At 35.2% G+C, this 14,888-nt stretch overlaps 1 protein-coding gene across 4 annotated transcripts in view; it reads left to right on the top strand.

Annotated features, from left to right (window-relative positions):
- The window catches only part of Vamp4 (vesicle associated membrane protein 4), a 47,132-nt gene extending 34,982 nt beyond the window's left edge, over positions 1 to 12,150 (top strand). For all 4 annotated transcript variants that reach the window (XM_087194123.1, XM_087194122.1, XM_087194124.1 and 1 more), the window contains 4 exons: positions 3,497 to 3,597; positions 5,081 to 5,160; positions 9,401 to 9,452; positions 11,540 to 12,150. In XM_087194123.1, coding sequence (XP_087050249.1) covers positions 3,497 to 3,597; positions 5,081 to 5,160; positions 9,401 to 9,452; positions 11,540 to 11,568 — 262 coding nt within the window. In that variant the 3' untranslated portion in view covers positions 11,569 to 12,150. The remainder of the gene's footprint in view (positions 1 to 3,496; positions 3,598 to 5,080; positions 5,161 to 9,400; positions 9,453 to 11,539) is intronic.
- Positions 12,151 to 14,888: the final 2,738 nt, after the last annotated feature.

Here is a 14,888-nt window from a genome sequence, read left to right as displayed (position 1 = left end):
TTTAGAGACCAAGTCCCAGATTGCAACTCAAAGCCCACTTATTACAGAATGCCAACACTACAGTTAAACCTGAATACTGTGGTTTTACTTTAGAAAAAACAAATCTACATTAATATCTTTTGTCTTAAAAGAAAAATTCAGTAACATACATGCCATAGATTAACCACCAGTGGTCTAGAACTTTCCCACTATCCACTACCTCCTTTACCCTGCCCAGTTCCCTCTTTACCCCTCAAGACTCAACACCAAAATCTTGATTCCATCTCTGATCCAAGCTGAAGTCATCTAGGCTACATGACTGGCACCATGAGCTTCTTCCCATTATAGCAATTGACACATGCTAGTATGCTCATTTCCCCACTGGATTGTAATCTTTATAAATATCAGGCTCATAGCCTTCATATTGGTATCCTTGATGAAAGCATAACTTCTTAAATGTTTTGAATGGATTAAATATCTAATTTAGATTAGAAAATATTTGTTGAATACTTATTTTGTATCAGGCATATTTCACTGGGAAACAAAAAAATAGACTGGACAGTGTCTGCTTTCACAGCATTTACAATGTAATAATGGAAATAAGACCAATGTAAAATACAACTAGAAATTAGAGGATTGTAACTACTATGAAAATGTGAAAGATCATGGGAAAAAAAATCTCTTCTTTCATAAAAATCCTTCAAATTAAAGTAAATAAGATCTTTTATTTTCTTGTACAAACATTCTGGGTACAGAAACGTCTTGAAATACAAAAACACAATGATGAGGTTTTTTTGTTATTGAATAAGGTTACACAGTAGTTGGATTGAGTGTAATGCGAATGGATAGTAACTTGTGAAAAAGAAAATAAAGATTACTTGATCACTTAGTAAATAAAATATGGGAGGGTTCCCATTAGCAATAGGGACTTATTACATGTGTAGCCTGTTGTTGCAGTAATACCTGTAGGTTCCTGATAATCTAGAAAGAATTAATCTAGGATTGTATGGGTTCTGTTCCAATTAATTGGCCTGGGTCCTTAGAGTCTTTTTTTCTTACAGAGATTCTGGGACCATACCTATTTCTTCAGCTTTTTGGTTTTATTTTAAAACTGTGTGTAGTATAGATATAGTAATACCCATAATAACTATAATTTGATCATGTGTAGGCTTTAGTACATTTTGTCCATTCCTATCCTGCCATACTGCCTTACTTTAGGCTATGAATTATCATCACTTGTATAAGATGAAAAGTAACTGGGAATTTCAAGATTCATCTTTGATAAACAGTAGTTTTGTTTCTATTTGTATAGTTAAATAGAGTCTGTAATCACTGCTTTATCTCTCTTAAGTAGCTGGTTTTGTTTTGTAGGATTTACACTGAACTTGTTCACTTATTCAGTAAGTATTTATTGAATATCTACTCTGCCTTAAGCACCATTGTAAGCAGTGGATATAAAAGTGGACAAAATAGCCAAGGTCCCTGTATTCACTGAGTTTAACTTCTAGTGTGGAGATGCAGAAAATAAGCATTTATTTAAGTACTTTACCTTGGTGTTAAATGCTGAAAATAAAACACTATAATGTGGTCAAACAGGCTCTTTCAAAGCTCTAAAGTTAACGCAAAGCCTTCATTGTATATTTGAATAAAAGTTCCATAAGATACGGAATTATTGCTTGTTTTGTTGTTTGTTTTCTCAGTACCTAAAACAGTACATGGTAGGTACTCATTAATTATTTGCTGAATAAATTGATTAGTTGCATAAATATTTATGTATGTAGAATAAACACTTCTAGCTCTCTGCTTAGAGAATTAGGATATGCAACAAAATATCTTAAGAGATTCCCAAGTTCATAAGATTTGTTCGAGCAGAAGAGAATTTTGCATGTCCCTGCTTGGTCTTACATTTTTTTCAGTAGAATGATCTAAGAGCGTCAGTCTTACATTTTTCAGTGGAATGATGTATGGAAAGCACAGGACACTGGAAGCTGTGATTAATCCTGAAGGTTCTGTGTGGATAATCAATGGGTACACATAATGCCTTGAACCCCAGAGGGAAGTGATTATCACCATGCATAGCAGTTGCTACTTGAATGTGACGGCACTTCTGAATCCACCAATGTCTAAATGTATCTCGTTCTGGTTTTAAAACAAACTTTGAAGAAATAGCTCAGTGATAGGAAAAGAATAGAACTCTTTTTTAAAATTACATGTGACTGTTCCTGAACCTTAACTCTCTGGGTTAGTTTGGGGGATAATATGAGGTAGAAGAGAAGAAATGTGTGAATATTTTAAGTTCCCCTAATGATAACGGATATACTTCCTTCCCCAAAGAAAATACAATTGTATATCCTTATTTATTTAAATATACGTGCATATTTAATGTTTATTCAGATGCTAACAGAACTTTAAATATTTTTGAGCCAGAAGAACCATGAGTTCATTCTATTTCTCCTTTTAAATCTTTCATTGCTATGACTTATTTCATAAAGTAATCTTTTTTTCTTCTGATTATAGCATCAGACACTAGACACTTAAAATAATTAAGCATATCTCTGGAGATAACTTGTGAATGACAGTAGATAGTTGACCAATTAATTAATTTTTAACTTTGGTTAAGTTTTTATTGAACAATCTGAATTTTGATTCAGAATAGGCCCCTACCACCTAATATAAAGGAGGAAAACATATTTTCATTTTAAAGGATCACAAAATATTTTTCATTTTTGCTTTCTGGTGAGCGCTTCAAAACATTCCTGAGTGATCCCAGTTGTCTTAAACTGTTCATGGTTAGGAAAAAACTGATGAACAGTGAAGAGTTCTATCTATTGAGCATAGGTGTCTCTGAGGGTGTGCCTTACATTTCCATTTTGGAAAGTAGATATTTTCCGTAAGCCTCTAACCTACCCAGGCAAACACTTTTGTTAGCCCTGGTGTGTGAAATATGTAGCATAGGTAGGTTATGGCTGTGCATGCTGCTTCAGCAGCCTGTTGACAAGAAAATGAAACATTTAGACTGAAGCTGTTTGACTAAATTCTGCAGTTACTAAGCATTCTGACAGTACATTTAAATTGCTTATTTGTTACATTATTAGAAGACTAAAACTATATCTCAGTTAAATGTTAAATTATATAATAGTGTATTTATTTATTGTAATACTGGTGATTGAACCCAGGGCCTCAGACATGCTAGGCAAGTGCTCTACCACTGAGCAACACCCCCATTGAGATAGAGTTTTGTTAAATTGCCCAGACTGGCCTCTAATTTTGAATCCTTCCTACCTCAGCCTCCCAAGTAGCTGGGATTACAAGCATGCACTACCACACCTGACTCATGTTGTCTTTAATTACCTGAGCACTCAAGCCCACAACTGGAAGAACATTCCTTATTTACATTTTATAGTTTAAAAATAAACTGTAATTCTCTGAGTATTTGATGTTCTCAATCGTGTCTAATAAAAGTTTCAAAAATTCTAAGTATTTTAAGAGAAGAATTTTTATCTTTTTTTTAAACTAGTGTTCAGAATCAGGTGGATGAAGTTATTGATGTCATGCAAGAAAATATTACAAAGGTAATTGAAAGAGGGGAGAGACTAGATGAACTACAGGACAAATCAGGTACAGCTACTTCACTATTTCTTGATATTAATCTGTGTTTTGCTAATTTATGTCTTCCCCTAGTTCTCTAATTTATGTCTTCTCCCAGTTCTCTAGCTAATGTTTAGAAATCTTGGCTTAGGAAATTAGCATTTGATTCTTTTTTTTTTTTGGTACCAGGGATCGAACTTGGGTCCTTGCGCTTGCGTAGCAGGTGGCGAAACCACTGAGCTAAATCCCTGGCCCAGCATTTGATTCTTAAGATTATGCTTTTTATGGTTTAATTTTAGCTCCCTTTGCTTTGAATCATCTTATTCATGTATTCTTTATTGCTCAGTTGAGAATGGAGAATTGTTAATTCATTAGGAAGATGTTTTTTCCTTTTGCCCTCTTGGATTGATATGCTTTGTGTTTCTGACCATCTTAAGGCATAAAGGTCTAACCATTTTTTTTTTCAAAACTTGTTTCAAACTTAGCTGATCTTTTTAATGTATGCATTCTGTAGTAATTTGGTAACATTTCTTTAGTGACCGATGTTAGTCCACTACCCGTGACAGTTCTTGGCACAGATTAGGCAGTCTCATGTGGTGTGAATCATGCGTGGCTGGCTGACTGGTGATATACGCCTTCCCTGGTAATTCAGTAACTTTTCTTTACTCACGGATATTAGTCTTTGTGCCCATAAACTTCCTGCCACATATTATTCACTTGTATTGTTTGTGAATGATTGAATACCTGGTTAATTCTTGACAGACTTGCTTGACCAAAAAACTTACTTAGAAGCTTTTAAAATTCATACTATTTTTCTTCAAAAATCAGTTGTTTGGGGTTTCTAAAAATCTAATCTTCTCCAGTGTAATTTTTTTCTAGAGATATGCCAAGTTTGTTTGTTTGTTTGTTTGTTTGTTTTTTCTGGTGTTGGGGATTGAACCCAGGGCCTTACACATGCAAAACATGTACTCTTCCGCTGAGCTATACTCCCAGTCCCTACTGTTTGTATTTTTTGTCTTTTTAAAGTTTTTATTGGTACACGTTTACAGTATATAATGATTGCATGCATCATTGGGAGTTGGTACATGTACATAACACATCTTAATTCTTTTTAGGTCCCCTTCCCCTCTTCTTCCTCTACCTCTTGGTCCCCTTCCCATTTGCAAAAGGTCTATCTCCCTGTTTCCTGTTTAGTGTTTGTATTTTTAAGACTGTTTTCTTGCCAGAATTCATTTAAGCATTAAGGCCATGGGAGGTCTTCTCTTAATCTTATAGTAAAAGTAGATTGAGCAAGCTGACCTGCAGCTGTGTTTTGCTTTTTGTTTTGGTTTTTCTTTTTTACAATGTAGAATGGCAGAATTTGTGGGTGGAGGAGGAGGAGGATGTTGTGTTCTTGCTTAAAAGGGATCAAATTTGCAGAAGTAGAAATTAATATTTTCTTGTCTTTGTATGACTAGATAAAAGAATCCTGTTATGTCGTTTAATCCTTCTCTCCATCCTCTATGTGATATAGAAAGCTTATCGGATAATGCAACTGCTTTTAGCAACAGATCCAAACACCTTCGAAGGCAAATGTGGTGGCGTGGATGCAAAGTAAGTATATCAAAAGATATTGGGCAGATCAGTTAGCATCTCAAGTTGCATTCAACTTGGGCCTGTAGAATATAAGTTTCATGAGGCCAGGGACTATAACTGTCTTACTTATTATGTCTTCTGAACTTGGAACATGGTAAAAAAACTCAGTGGGTATTTGTTGAATTAATTAATTACTTTTGAGGCAGGAGTAACTTAGAGGAATCAAGCAGTGCCTAAAAGCATGTTTGCATAGATTTCTTTATGAAAGTAACCCACATTTTATTAATAACTTAGCTACCTCTGGACTTATTATAATAAATGTACATGTTTATAATCTATTTTAGCACTTTTGGAGCATACTGTCTCATTATAGACTTTTTTTTGCAGTATCAGAGATCGAACTCAGGACCTTGCACTTATGAGGCAAGTGCAGTGCCACTGAGCTAAATCCCCAGCCCACTGGATGTATTCTTAAGATGAAATAGCTAGAGGAAATATGTTTTTATGTTGAGAGGGAAAAATAAAGCATTTTATAGGTCAGATTCTCTTATACCAAGTGGGATCATGGAGAAAAAACCCCCATTATCCCTCATTATAATAGAGCAATAAGAAAAAGAAATTGTTAACAAGGAAAAGAATAAATCACTGCACACTAATATATTTCTTTCTTTCCTTCTTTCCTTCCTTCCTTCTTTCTTTCCTTCCTTCCTTCCATCCTTCCTTCCTTTCTTTGTACCAGGGATCGAACTCGGGACCTTGAGCTTGCAAGGCAGGCGCCGGAACCACTGAGCTAAATCCCAGCCCTGACACTAATATATTTCTGCAGAACATTTTATGAAATGAATTTACTTCTTAAATAAAGTGCAGCTAGCCAGGCATGGTGGCACATACCTGTAATCTCAACACTCTGGGAGACTGAAGCAGGAGGATTGTAAGTTTGAGCCCAGCTCAGGCAATTTAGAGACTTAGTGAGACCCTGACTCAAAATAAAATGTAAAAAGTGGCTAGGGATGTAGCTCATTGCAAAGGCCCTGGGTTCAATCCTCAGAACTTCCAAAAAGAAAAAATTATACATATATCAAATGTGACTACTAATCATTAAACAGGAAACGTTTATGTCATGTGAACAAATTTTTTTTCTTGATTCTAGGTAAAACTTTTATCTTTGATAAAAATATAGACATGAGCTCATTGGTTTTAGTCTCTCATTTTCAAGTTCAGCAATAATTTTCTAAACCTGACTTTGCCATATGCTAAGGATTTCTTCCAAGAGTTGCTTTGGATTTACTTAGTTTTATCTACTTGCTAAATGCTCTTACTGCCAAAAATAGAATTGAGGAAAGAAAGAATCATGGTTCATTGTTCCCCCTGTCTAGAGTTTAAATTTTCTATCATAAATTCTTTAGTCTGTAAAGAATAAATTTTCTGTTTTCTTTAAATTTTTTTATTTCTAGCACAATTTTCTATTCTCAAGTATGGAAAAATAAAAAGTTCACAAGCCACTCACCTCCTCTCCCATCAACACACATGCCCCATTCAGAGAGCCACAAAAGGATAGTCAGAATACCCATTTTGCTTAGATTTTTTAATCATATCTAAAGATTTTTGTTTTGTAATTTATGATGGTTCAAATGAAAGGAAAGGGTGGGGGATTTCGCTCAGTGTTTCCACCACTTGCTTCACAAGCATAAGCTCCTGAGTTCGATCCCCGGTATCCCCCCAAATAAAATCAAAGGAATAGCTTTTCTTTTAAGAGTTTAAAAATTGAATTATGTTTTCAGACAGTCTCTATATGGCCTTTAGTAATCACTAACAGCATCAGCCATGTAATGAGCATTATTCTGTAACTTAACAAAGCCCATTGAGAGTAGCTGGGTTTTCCATTGCTTATTTTCTGGTGTGTGTCTCTCTTCTGTCTCACTGTACCCCACACTCTCTGTGCTGCTGTTTATCTGCTGCTCCCACTTTCTAGGTTAACTTTATAGTGGTGATTTGGAAGAGTTTTATGAGAAAAGATATAAGAACAGAGCACAGATCAGGAGTCTCCAGTGGCTAAAAAGGGGAGTTGGGGGTGGAAATAGATTAGAGCAGAACATGGGGGAACTTTGGGGGTCAGTGGTAGAAATAGCCACTGTATCTGGCTGTGATGGTGGTGAACAAATGTGTGTGTTTGTCAAAACCCATCAAAATGTGCCTCTAAAAGGATGAATTTTATTCTATGCAAAGAATATCTCAGTAAACCTGGCTTTAAAAACAAGTAAGTGAGTAAGTTTTTCCAGGGACTAGGGAAGGAGAATTGCTGACACCCCTTATGTATCTGGGAGGCTGGGAGGCTTTTTCATGTTTAATGGTAGAAAAAGTTTGTCGGAGAGCCGGGGATTTAGCTCAGTGGTTCCACCGCAAGCAATCCCCGGTACCAAAAAGAAAAGAAAAGAAAAGAAAAAGTTTGTCCGAGTCATTTGAAAGAAGAGTGTTTTGCACACGCATGAGTAAAACACTGCCATTTGGGGTTATAAACATTTCCTGCCCGGTGTAAGAAACCCAAAGAAGAAAATTACTCATTGAGATGTTTTAAAGTTGATAGATATTTCCATTTAAATGGAAATTAATGTATGTTTTAAGGGCAAATTAATTATTATTAATTTTAATATTAATTAAGGGCAAATTAATGAATGTTTTGGGCAGAGTGGAAAAACTACTATAAAATTCCAGATGTTTTAAGAAATGTTTTCATATTAAATTAAGGTAGTTGGGGCTGGGGATTTAGCTCAGTGGTTACGCCTCCTACCTTGCAAGCACAAGGACCCAAGTTTGAGCCCTGGTACCAAAAAAAAAAAAAAGAAAAAAAAAGTGAATAATCAAAATAAATTAAGGTAGTTTATAGCATAATATGGGCCCAGATTCCTACTGAAAATATATCTATTTCTCTACATTTTGAGTTTTTCTACATTTTTTTGGTTATCCTAATAATTTTAATAGGTGCTGATGTCCATATTGCAAAGTTTTCATGTATTCTCTGGATCACTCTTTTACTGTCATGAATGTAATCCCACGAAAGTGTCACCAGTCATTCTATTTTTAGAAATATTTCATTAACTACCTCTGTCTATTTGTGGTACTCATTAGAATGTTTCATCTATTTATAACTGGTACCTTTTTTTTCTGAGTGAACCATTTTTAATCAATTATCCAAAAATTACGAAAAGATGGATTTTAATTAAAGAAATGAAATAAATTTATAATTTATACATTTTAGGATTAAGTGGTTGATGTAACAGTTTTACACAGGAAGATAACATGAACTTAAAATGTCCAGCAACTGACTGAAATTGATCATAAGGTTTCTCATCTTATCTATGAGACTGACACATAGAATAGTCTTAGGCAAGGTATTTATTAAATTAGGTTATTTGTGAAGAATCTAAAATGTATTCATTAGAATGGAGATTTAAACACTATGGAGAAAAGGGAGAGAAAAACTAAGTTATTCTCATGTGCTCTGAGAATACGTGCTCTAAAATATGCTGCCCTACATGCAGCAGCCCCTGTGCCCACCCCCCATAGTTTTGCTTTCCACAGTTCCAGTCACCCATGACCACCCATGGCCCAAAATAGTAATATCTGTCTTGACTTTTTCAAGAGAGAGACTAAATGCACTCACCTTTTATTACAGTTTATTGTTATAGTTGTTAATCTATTACTGTGCCTAACTTATAAATTAAATTTTATCATCAGTACACATGCATAGGAAAAACACGGTATATGTAGGATTTGGCATTGTCTAGGGCTTCAGGCATCCACTGAGGACACCTTCTCAAGGAACCTGTCACCCTCAGATAAGGGAAGACCCCTGTGTATTAAACCATTTGGATTGGCTGCCTCTGTTAATTGCCACACCCTGACACTTGAACAGAATTGGTGAAGTTTCGTATTCTGTACTTTTCCTGGCCTCACCTAGAAATAGGCATGTGGAATAGCAGACAAAAAGGCTTGGCTCGGTAAAGGCCTCATCCTACCTTTTTGCAGTACAGCCTTGGACAATAAACCAGCAAAGCAAAGACTCAATTTCAGGGGAACCTCTACTTACTAAAGGTGCAAAACACCCAGAAACTTCATATGAGAAACACATTGCAGACTTTTCAATGAATGTGCTGCTGTTAGTGATGAGTTAACATGAGGCAAACAGTATAGGGCAAATAGACCTGGCTTTATTAACAAGTCAAACAATATCCTTCATATGCCTTTTTCTTTGTTGTAGATAAAAGCTATCATGGCTTTGGTTGCTGTTTTCCTCTTGCTAGTGATCATAAGTAAGTACTTACTGGATTATTATTTCTGGAGGTTATTTTTTGTTTTGGTGTTGACTTTAATTCCTTTTTGATTTATTTTCAGTTGACCTAGTATGTCTAATGGCATGATTCAGTAATGACCTCTGACCTGAGTCAGGAGCCTTAACCTAGAATTTTTGGATCTCTGAAAATGAAATTTTACATAAATATGCTTATGTACATTTCTGGGGCGACTAAGTCTATTTCTTTTGTTAGCCTCTCAAGAGGAACCTGTCTCCTGCACATCAGCTACACCCTCCAATACAGGGCTGATTTGTTCAAGGCCAAATCTGATTTTCATTACACTTAGGAAGATATTCTTTTTTTTACTGCTCACTTTCAGGTATAGTAATTTGTGTAATAATAACTGTGGGGGAAGGACAAATGCAGTTAAATTCTCCAGGTGATGTTTTCTGTTTGGTTTTTGTTTTGTTTTGTTTTGAGTTTGACCTTGATTTTAAAGTATAATTCTTTCCTCTTCTTTTTCTATAATATTCTTTTAGGGCCAAATCATTGTTAATAGCTACCTTTCCATAAGGCTTCTTTACCTGTGTTTACAGAGATTTTATAAACATCTGGAAAGTGTCTCAAAATAATCATTTGAAAACATCATGAGTCTGTTCTGTTGAAACAAAAAGTTTTGTTACAAAGAAGTACAGTCAAGTCTCATTATTTGTGGACTCTGTGTTTATACAGACTCTGTGTTTATGCTTACTAGCTGAAACTTATTTTTAAGCCCCAAATCAGTACTCAGGTTGCTTTTCTAGTCATTTCCAGACGTGTTCAGAGCAGCAAGAATTTTCAGTCTCCTGGCCAGCAGGTTTTCAGCTGAGGTTCAAATAATGCAGTCTGCTCTCCTGTTTCTGGTCTAATTACATGAAAAAGTATGGGGTTGAAAAAAAATATGGGCTTGGTTTTTTTTGTAGTCTATGTAGTGCCACATTTTCTACATTTTTGTGCTGTCCGTTGTGATTGCATGGTTTAAAATGGCCCCCAACCTTAGTCCTGAAGTATTATCAAATGGGAGAAGGCTATAGTGTCCCTGAATAAAAAAATATGTGTTAGGTAAACTTTGTTCAGGCATGGATTATAGTGTTTTTGGCCTTGAGTTCAATATTATTGAATCCGTAATGCATATTAAATAAGATATACATTACACCAAAACACATATAAAACAAGATTATATGTTGCTCAGTTGACGAAAATGTAACCAGAGGCTCACAAAAACGTAACCCTTTATTTTCCCTAGGAGCAGTGGTTCAGCATGTAGTGTTTGTGGTTAACTATAGAACATAACTATCTCAAATAACAGGAGTCAACCATGTATGGTGGACAACATGGAAAATGTGGAATAGCATAAAGAAGAAAATAAAATTCAACTGTAATCTTAACACACAGAAATAGGTGCTGTTATTATAACTATTGGATATTATTCTAGTCTTTTCCTATTGATTAATAAACATTTTTTTAAAAAATAAGATAATCTTTTCTAATCATTGTGAATATCTCCCATGTCATTATTTTTATATTTTAGCAGCCATGTGCCATTCATTATTCCATGACTTATTTGATCAAGATGCCAGTGTTAGACCTTTGCATTGTTTTATGATATTTTTCTATTTCCTTATTCATTATCTATTATCAGATAAAAGCTCAGCCTTCATAACCCCTTTCATTGTTTTTGGGGGGTTTTTTGTGGACTTTTGACAAAGCTATGTGCAGCTATGTAGTTTAGGCTGGCCTTGAACTCACTAGCCCAGGCTGTCCTCAAACTCACAGCAGTCTTCCTGCCTCAGCCTCCTGAATTCTGGGATTATAGACATGCACCACCATGCCCAGCAATAACCCCATTCTAACAGTGAACACAGTTACAGTTAAGAATATTGCTTCTGGGCCAGGGATTTAGCTCAGTGGCACCGCATCTGCCTCACAAGCACAAGGTCCTGAGTTCAATCTCTAGTACTGCCAAAAAAAACAAAAAAAAGAATATTGCTTCTAACAGCATATGAATATATTTTGACATTCTTTTTTAATTTTGATATATTTTTTCTATTTTCTTTCTCTTACAGTTCTTATAGTTGTGAAATATCATACTTGATCTGATGACAGAGCTCCTCATTAAACAAGATCTGGGAAAATAATAATAAAAGATTGCTGTGTAATTTAAATGAAACCTATGTATATAACTTTCAAAACTTCTTTTTCAAGAAACTAAGAAGCAAGTATCACTTCAAATTGGAGCATTGAGAATGTCCAATTATCTTCTTCCCTTCCAACAAAATGTACTAATTGTATAAAGCAAAGATAACTATTTTGCTGTATTCCAAGGATCTAATTTGAAACTAGATACTTGCCACTTCATTATTTGTGTATGTAGTCAAACACTGAATGACAGTATTTCATACTAATATTTTAGTGGCATAAGGTCTTGCATCATTGCATCAAGATGGGGGTCAGGCTCGGGGTCCGAAAGCCTATGTGAAGAACCAAATCATTCATTATGTTAAAGGAGATCCATAACCATTTCACCAGTGTTTGCAAGGATGTCATTCTTTTTATAATATGTTTGCTCTGTAAGTAGTTTCCACATGTTTATGGGTGTAACAAAAACTAAATGTTTCTGCCTTCGATTATAACTAAAAACATTCCAATAAACCTATTTTTGACTGTACAAGGGAAAGTGGACTAATTTTCTGGTATTTGAACTATAGAAATGGGAATGTTAAACAGTGTGAGAAACATAGTATGGTACCATAAAACTGAAGATAATAAAACTGCTGGAGAATGTCATTGGAGTATTTAAAAATAACCAAAACAGAGCTGTCAGTAATGGTCGAGTCTGTTATCAGTGAAACTCCAATAAGGAGGGACCAGTCCTAATGTAAGTGAAATCCACTTGTAACTTTTTCCTTTATTTTTATCAGCAGTTTTTCTCTTTAATTTTGACTCTTTTACCAGAAGCAGTAAAGCTAGCAAAATCATCTGTTTTCAGTTTTCTGTCTTCATCATCCTTGGGGAGATGCATGTTACACAATCAAGTCTCCAAACCAACCATGATAATGTACAAAGTCAGGAGCATTGATAACCTGAATGTAGACCAATCAGTCAGCCAGTAGCCAGAGGCTGAGTGGTCACCATTAATCCTTACCTGCTTTTATAATGATAAAATGTGTTAGTTTTAAAACTTGGCAGCCTCCTAAGAAACAACACTGTTTAGAAATTTGAAGGAAGAAAGCAGATTGAGAGACATTCAGACTCTTGCAAGTTATAAAGTTATAAATGCTAAATTTTATAGTTTACTTAGAGGATTTGAAAAGAGATAAAGGTCTTACATATTACAGTTTTGTTTTCTCTCACCACTAGTGTCAGGTAAGTGAACAACATATGAACTGTTAATAAATCTTTGACCAAAGAGGATACCGAGTTTCAGTACGTAATAGTGCAGGAATGGAACTGTTCTAATGGAATGGGCAGAATGACTCCTAACATACATATGTGTATCCTTTATTTGTATTGGAACTAGACCTGTAATGATTCATTTTCTTTTCTTTTTTTTTTTTTTTGGTACTGGGGATCGAACTCGGGTCCTTGTGCTTGCGCAGCAGGCAGCGAAACCACTGAGCTAAATCCCCAGCCCTGTAATGATTCATTTTCTATTAATTGGTATAGAAATCTGGCTCCCCTACTATACTTATTAGTGAAAATGAAGATTATTTCTTTAAAAGACTCCACATTTCCAGTGTTTCTTTTAATAAAGTGTGCCACTTTTGAAGAAACAACTATTAAAACTTATGAAATTATTTTAAAATTTGTAACCATGAAAATAAAGGAAATATTTATATGATAATACTGTATATATGTAATTGTGTTTGTATTTAAATATGTTTCTGCTGAGAATACCAGTGGTGAATGTAAGACTGTTAGAACTTTGTAACAGTGGTGGCTTAGTTCATTTTATCATTTTGTCTTTCTCGGTCTTAATCCTGTAACTCTTAAAATGGCTGTCCTATTTATGACATTATTGTGATATTGAATGCATGAATCTTATGATCAAAACAGAAGGGAAACAGTTGTTCACACTGAGCCAGCCTACCTTAATTTCTTCCCTTAATCATTCTTTTTCTAACTCAGCTTAGATCATCCTGCATATGAAAAAATGAAGTTTGCCACCATCAAAACTATCATTATTTCACAACAATGAAGATCAACAGAAAAATTCAAGTAGCTTTGCAGATATTAGTTGATTCCAGTGAAATCAGGCCACTATCTTTTTAAAATTTTTTTTGCAGTATCAGGGATTGAACTCAGGACCTTGGGCTTACAAGGCAGGTGTGGTGCCACTGAGCTAAATCCCCGGCTCCAGGTCACTATCTTTATGCATGAAACATAGTCTTGTAATTTATATTAAATTACAGAAGCCAGTTGGCTTACCGCAATTCTCTGATTATACTGCTGAGTATCTGGTTCCTTTTGATGATAACTCAGTAGTATCTGTGGTCTTTGGCTTCTCTGTCTTGATAAAATTCACTGGAAATTGCCCTACAATTTTATAAACTCAGAGATTTTGATTAAAAGAAAGTTCAGTATTGAAGATGGAACATTAAACTGGAGAGAGGATAATATACATCAGACACAGAAATACCTTGTGTTAGCTCATGGATAGATTGCCTACTATTATAGTCATCCTGTGCATTTCTGTACTCTGCATTAGCAAATTATAATGTTGGCCTTTTTATAGCAAAAATTGGCATCTTTCAGTTCTGTGTAGCATGTGAAAGTACCCTGCAAATATTGATATAAAACTGAAGGGGAAAGAATAAAAAGAAATTGAAATCTCTCATTGCCAACACACTCTTAAACATGTTTAATGTCCTGTCAGCATTGTGGCCCACAGTGACACTGTATCTACATCTGTATATACACTATGATTAGAAATTATGCAAGAAATTGCTTATCCACATTGAGAATAAATGCCATTAGATGTCCTTAATTATGTTGAGTCCTAATATTACTAGGGCGAGGACTGTTCTAGTAATCTCATTTTGTGTTTTCACCTGGAAATGTGATTGGAGTCCGTTTTATTTTTCTGTGAGCGGGGAGTAAGATTATGAATCAATCTAAATATGCTTGAGAATGCAATGTGCAGGAAATTGCCACAAACCAGTGTAGAGACCATGGCTCCTGAGGAGCTCAAAGGTGCTGTGTGTCTTGGCCTTTCCATTGTTGCTTTTTCCATGCTGTAGACAAATGGCACCACCTTTAGACTGATGTAGGGCTTGGGTGTTTGTGTGTGTGTGTGTGTGTGTGTGTGTGTGCGCATGCATGTGTACACGCACATTTTTGGTGTCCAAACTGGTCTTGAACTTCTTGGCTAAAGTGAAACCCTGCCTCAGCCTCCCACATAGCTGAGATAAAAGC

This window comes from Heterocephalus glaber, unplaced genomic scaffold (genome assembly GCF_053883595.1).
Source record: "Heterocephalus glaber isolate CG9 unplaced genomic scaffold, H.glaber_assembly_v1.0 deba00001600, whole genome shotgun sequence".
In the NCBI taxonomy this organism is placed as follows: domain Eukaryota; kingdom Metazoa; phylum Chordata; class Mammalia; order Rodentia; family Bathyergidae; genus Heterocephalus; species Heterocephalus glaber.
This window is presented reverse-complemented; position numbering and strand designations above follow the sequence as displayed.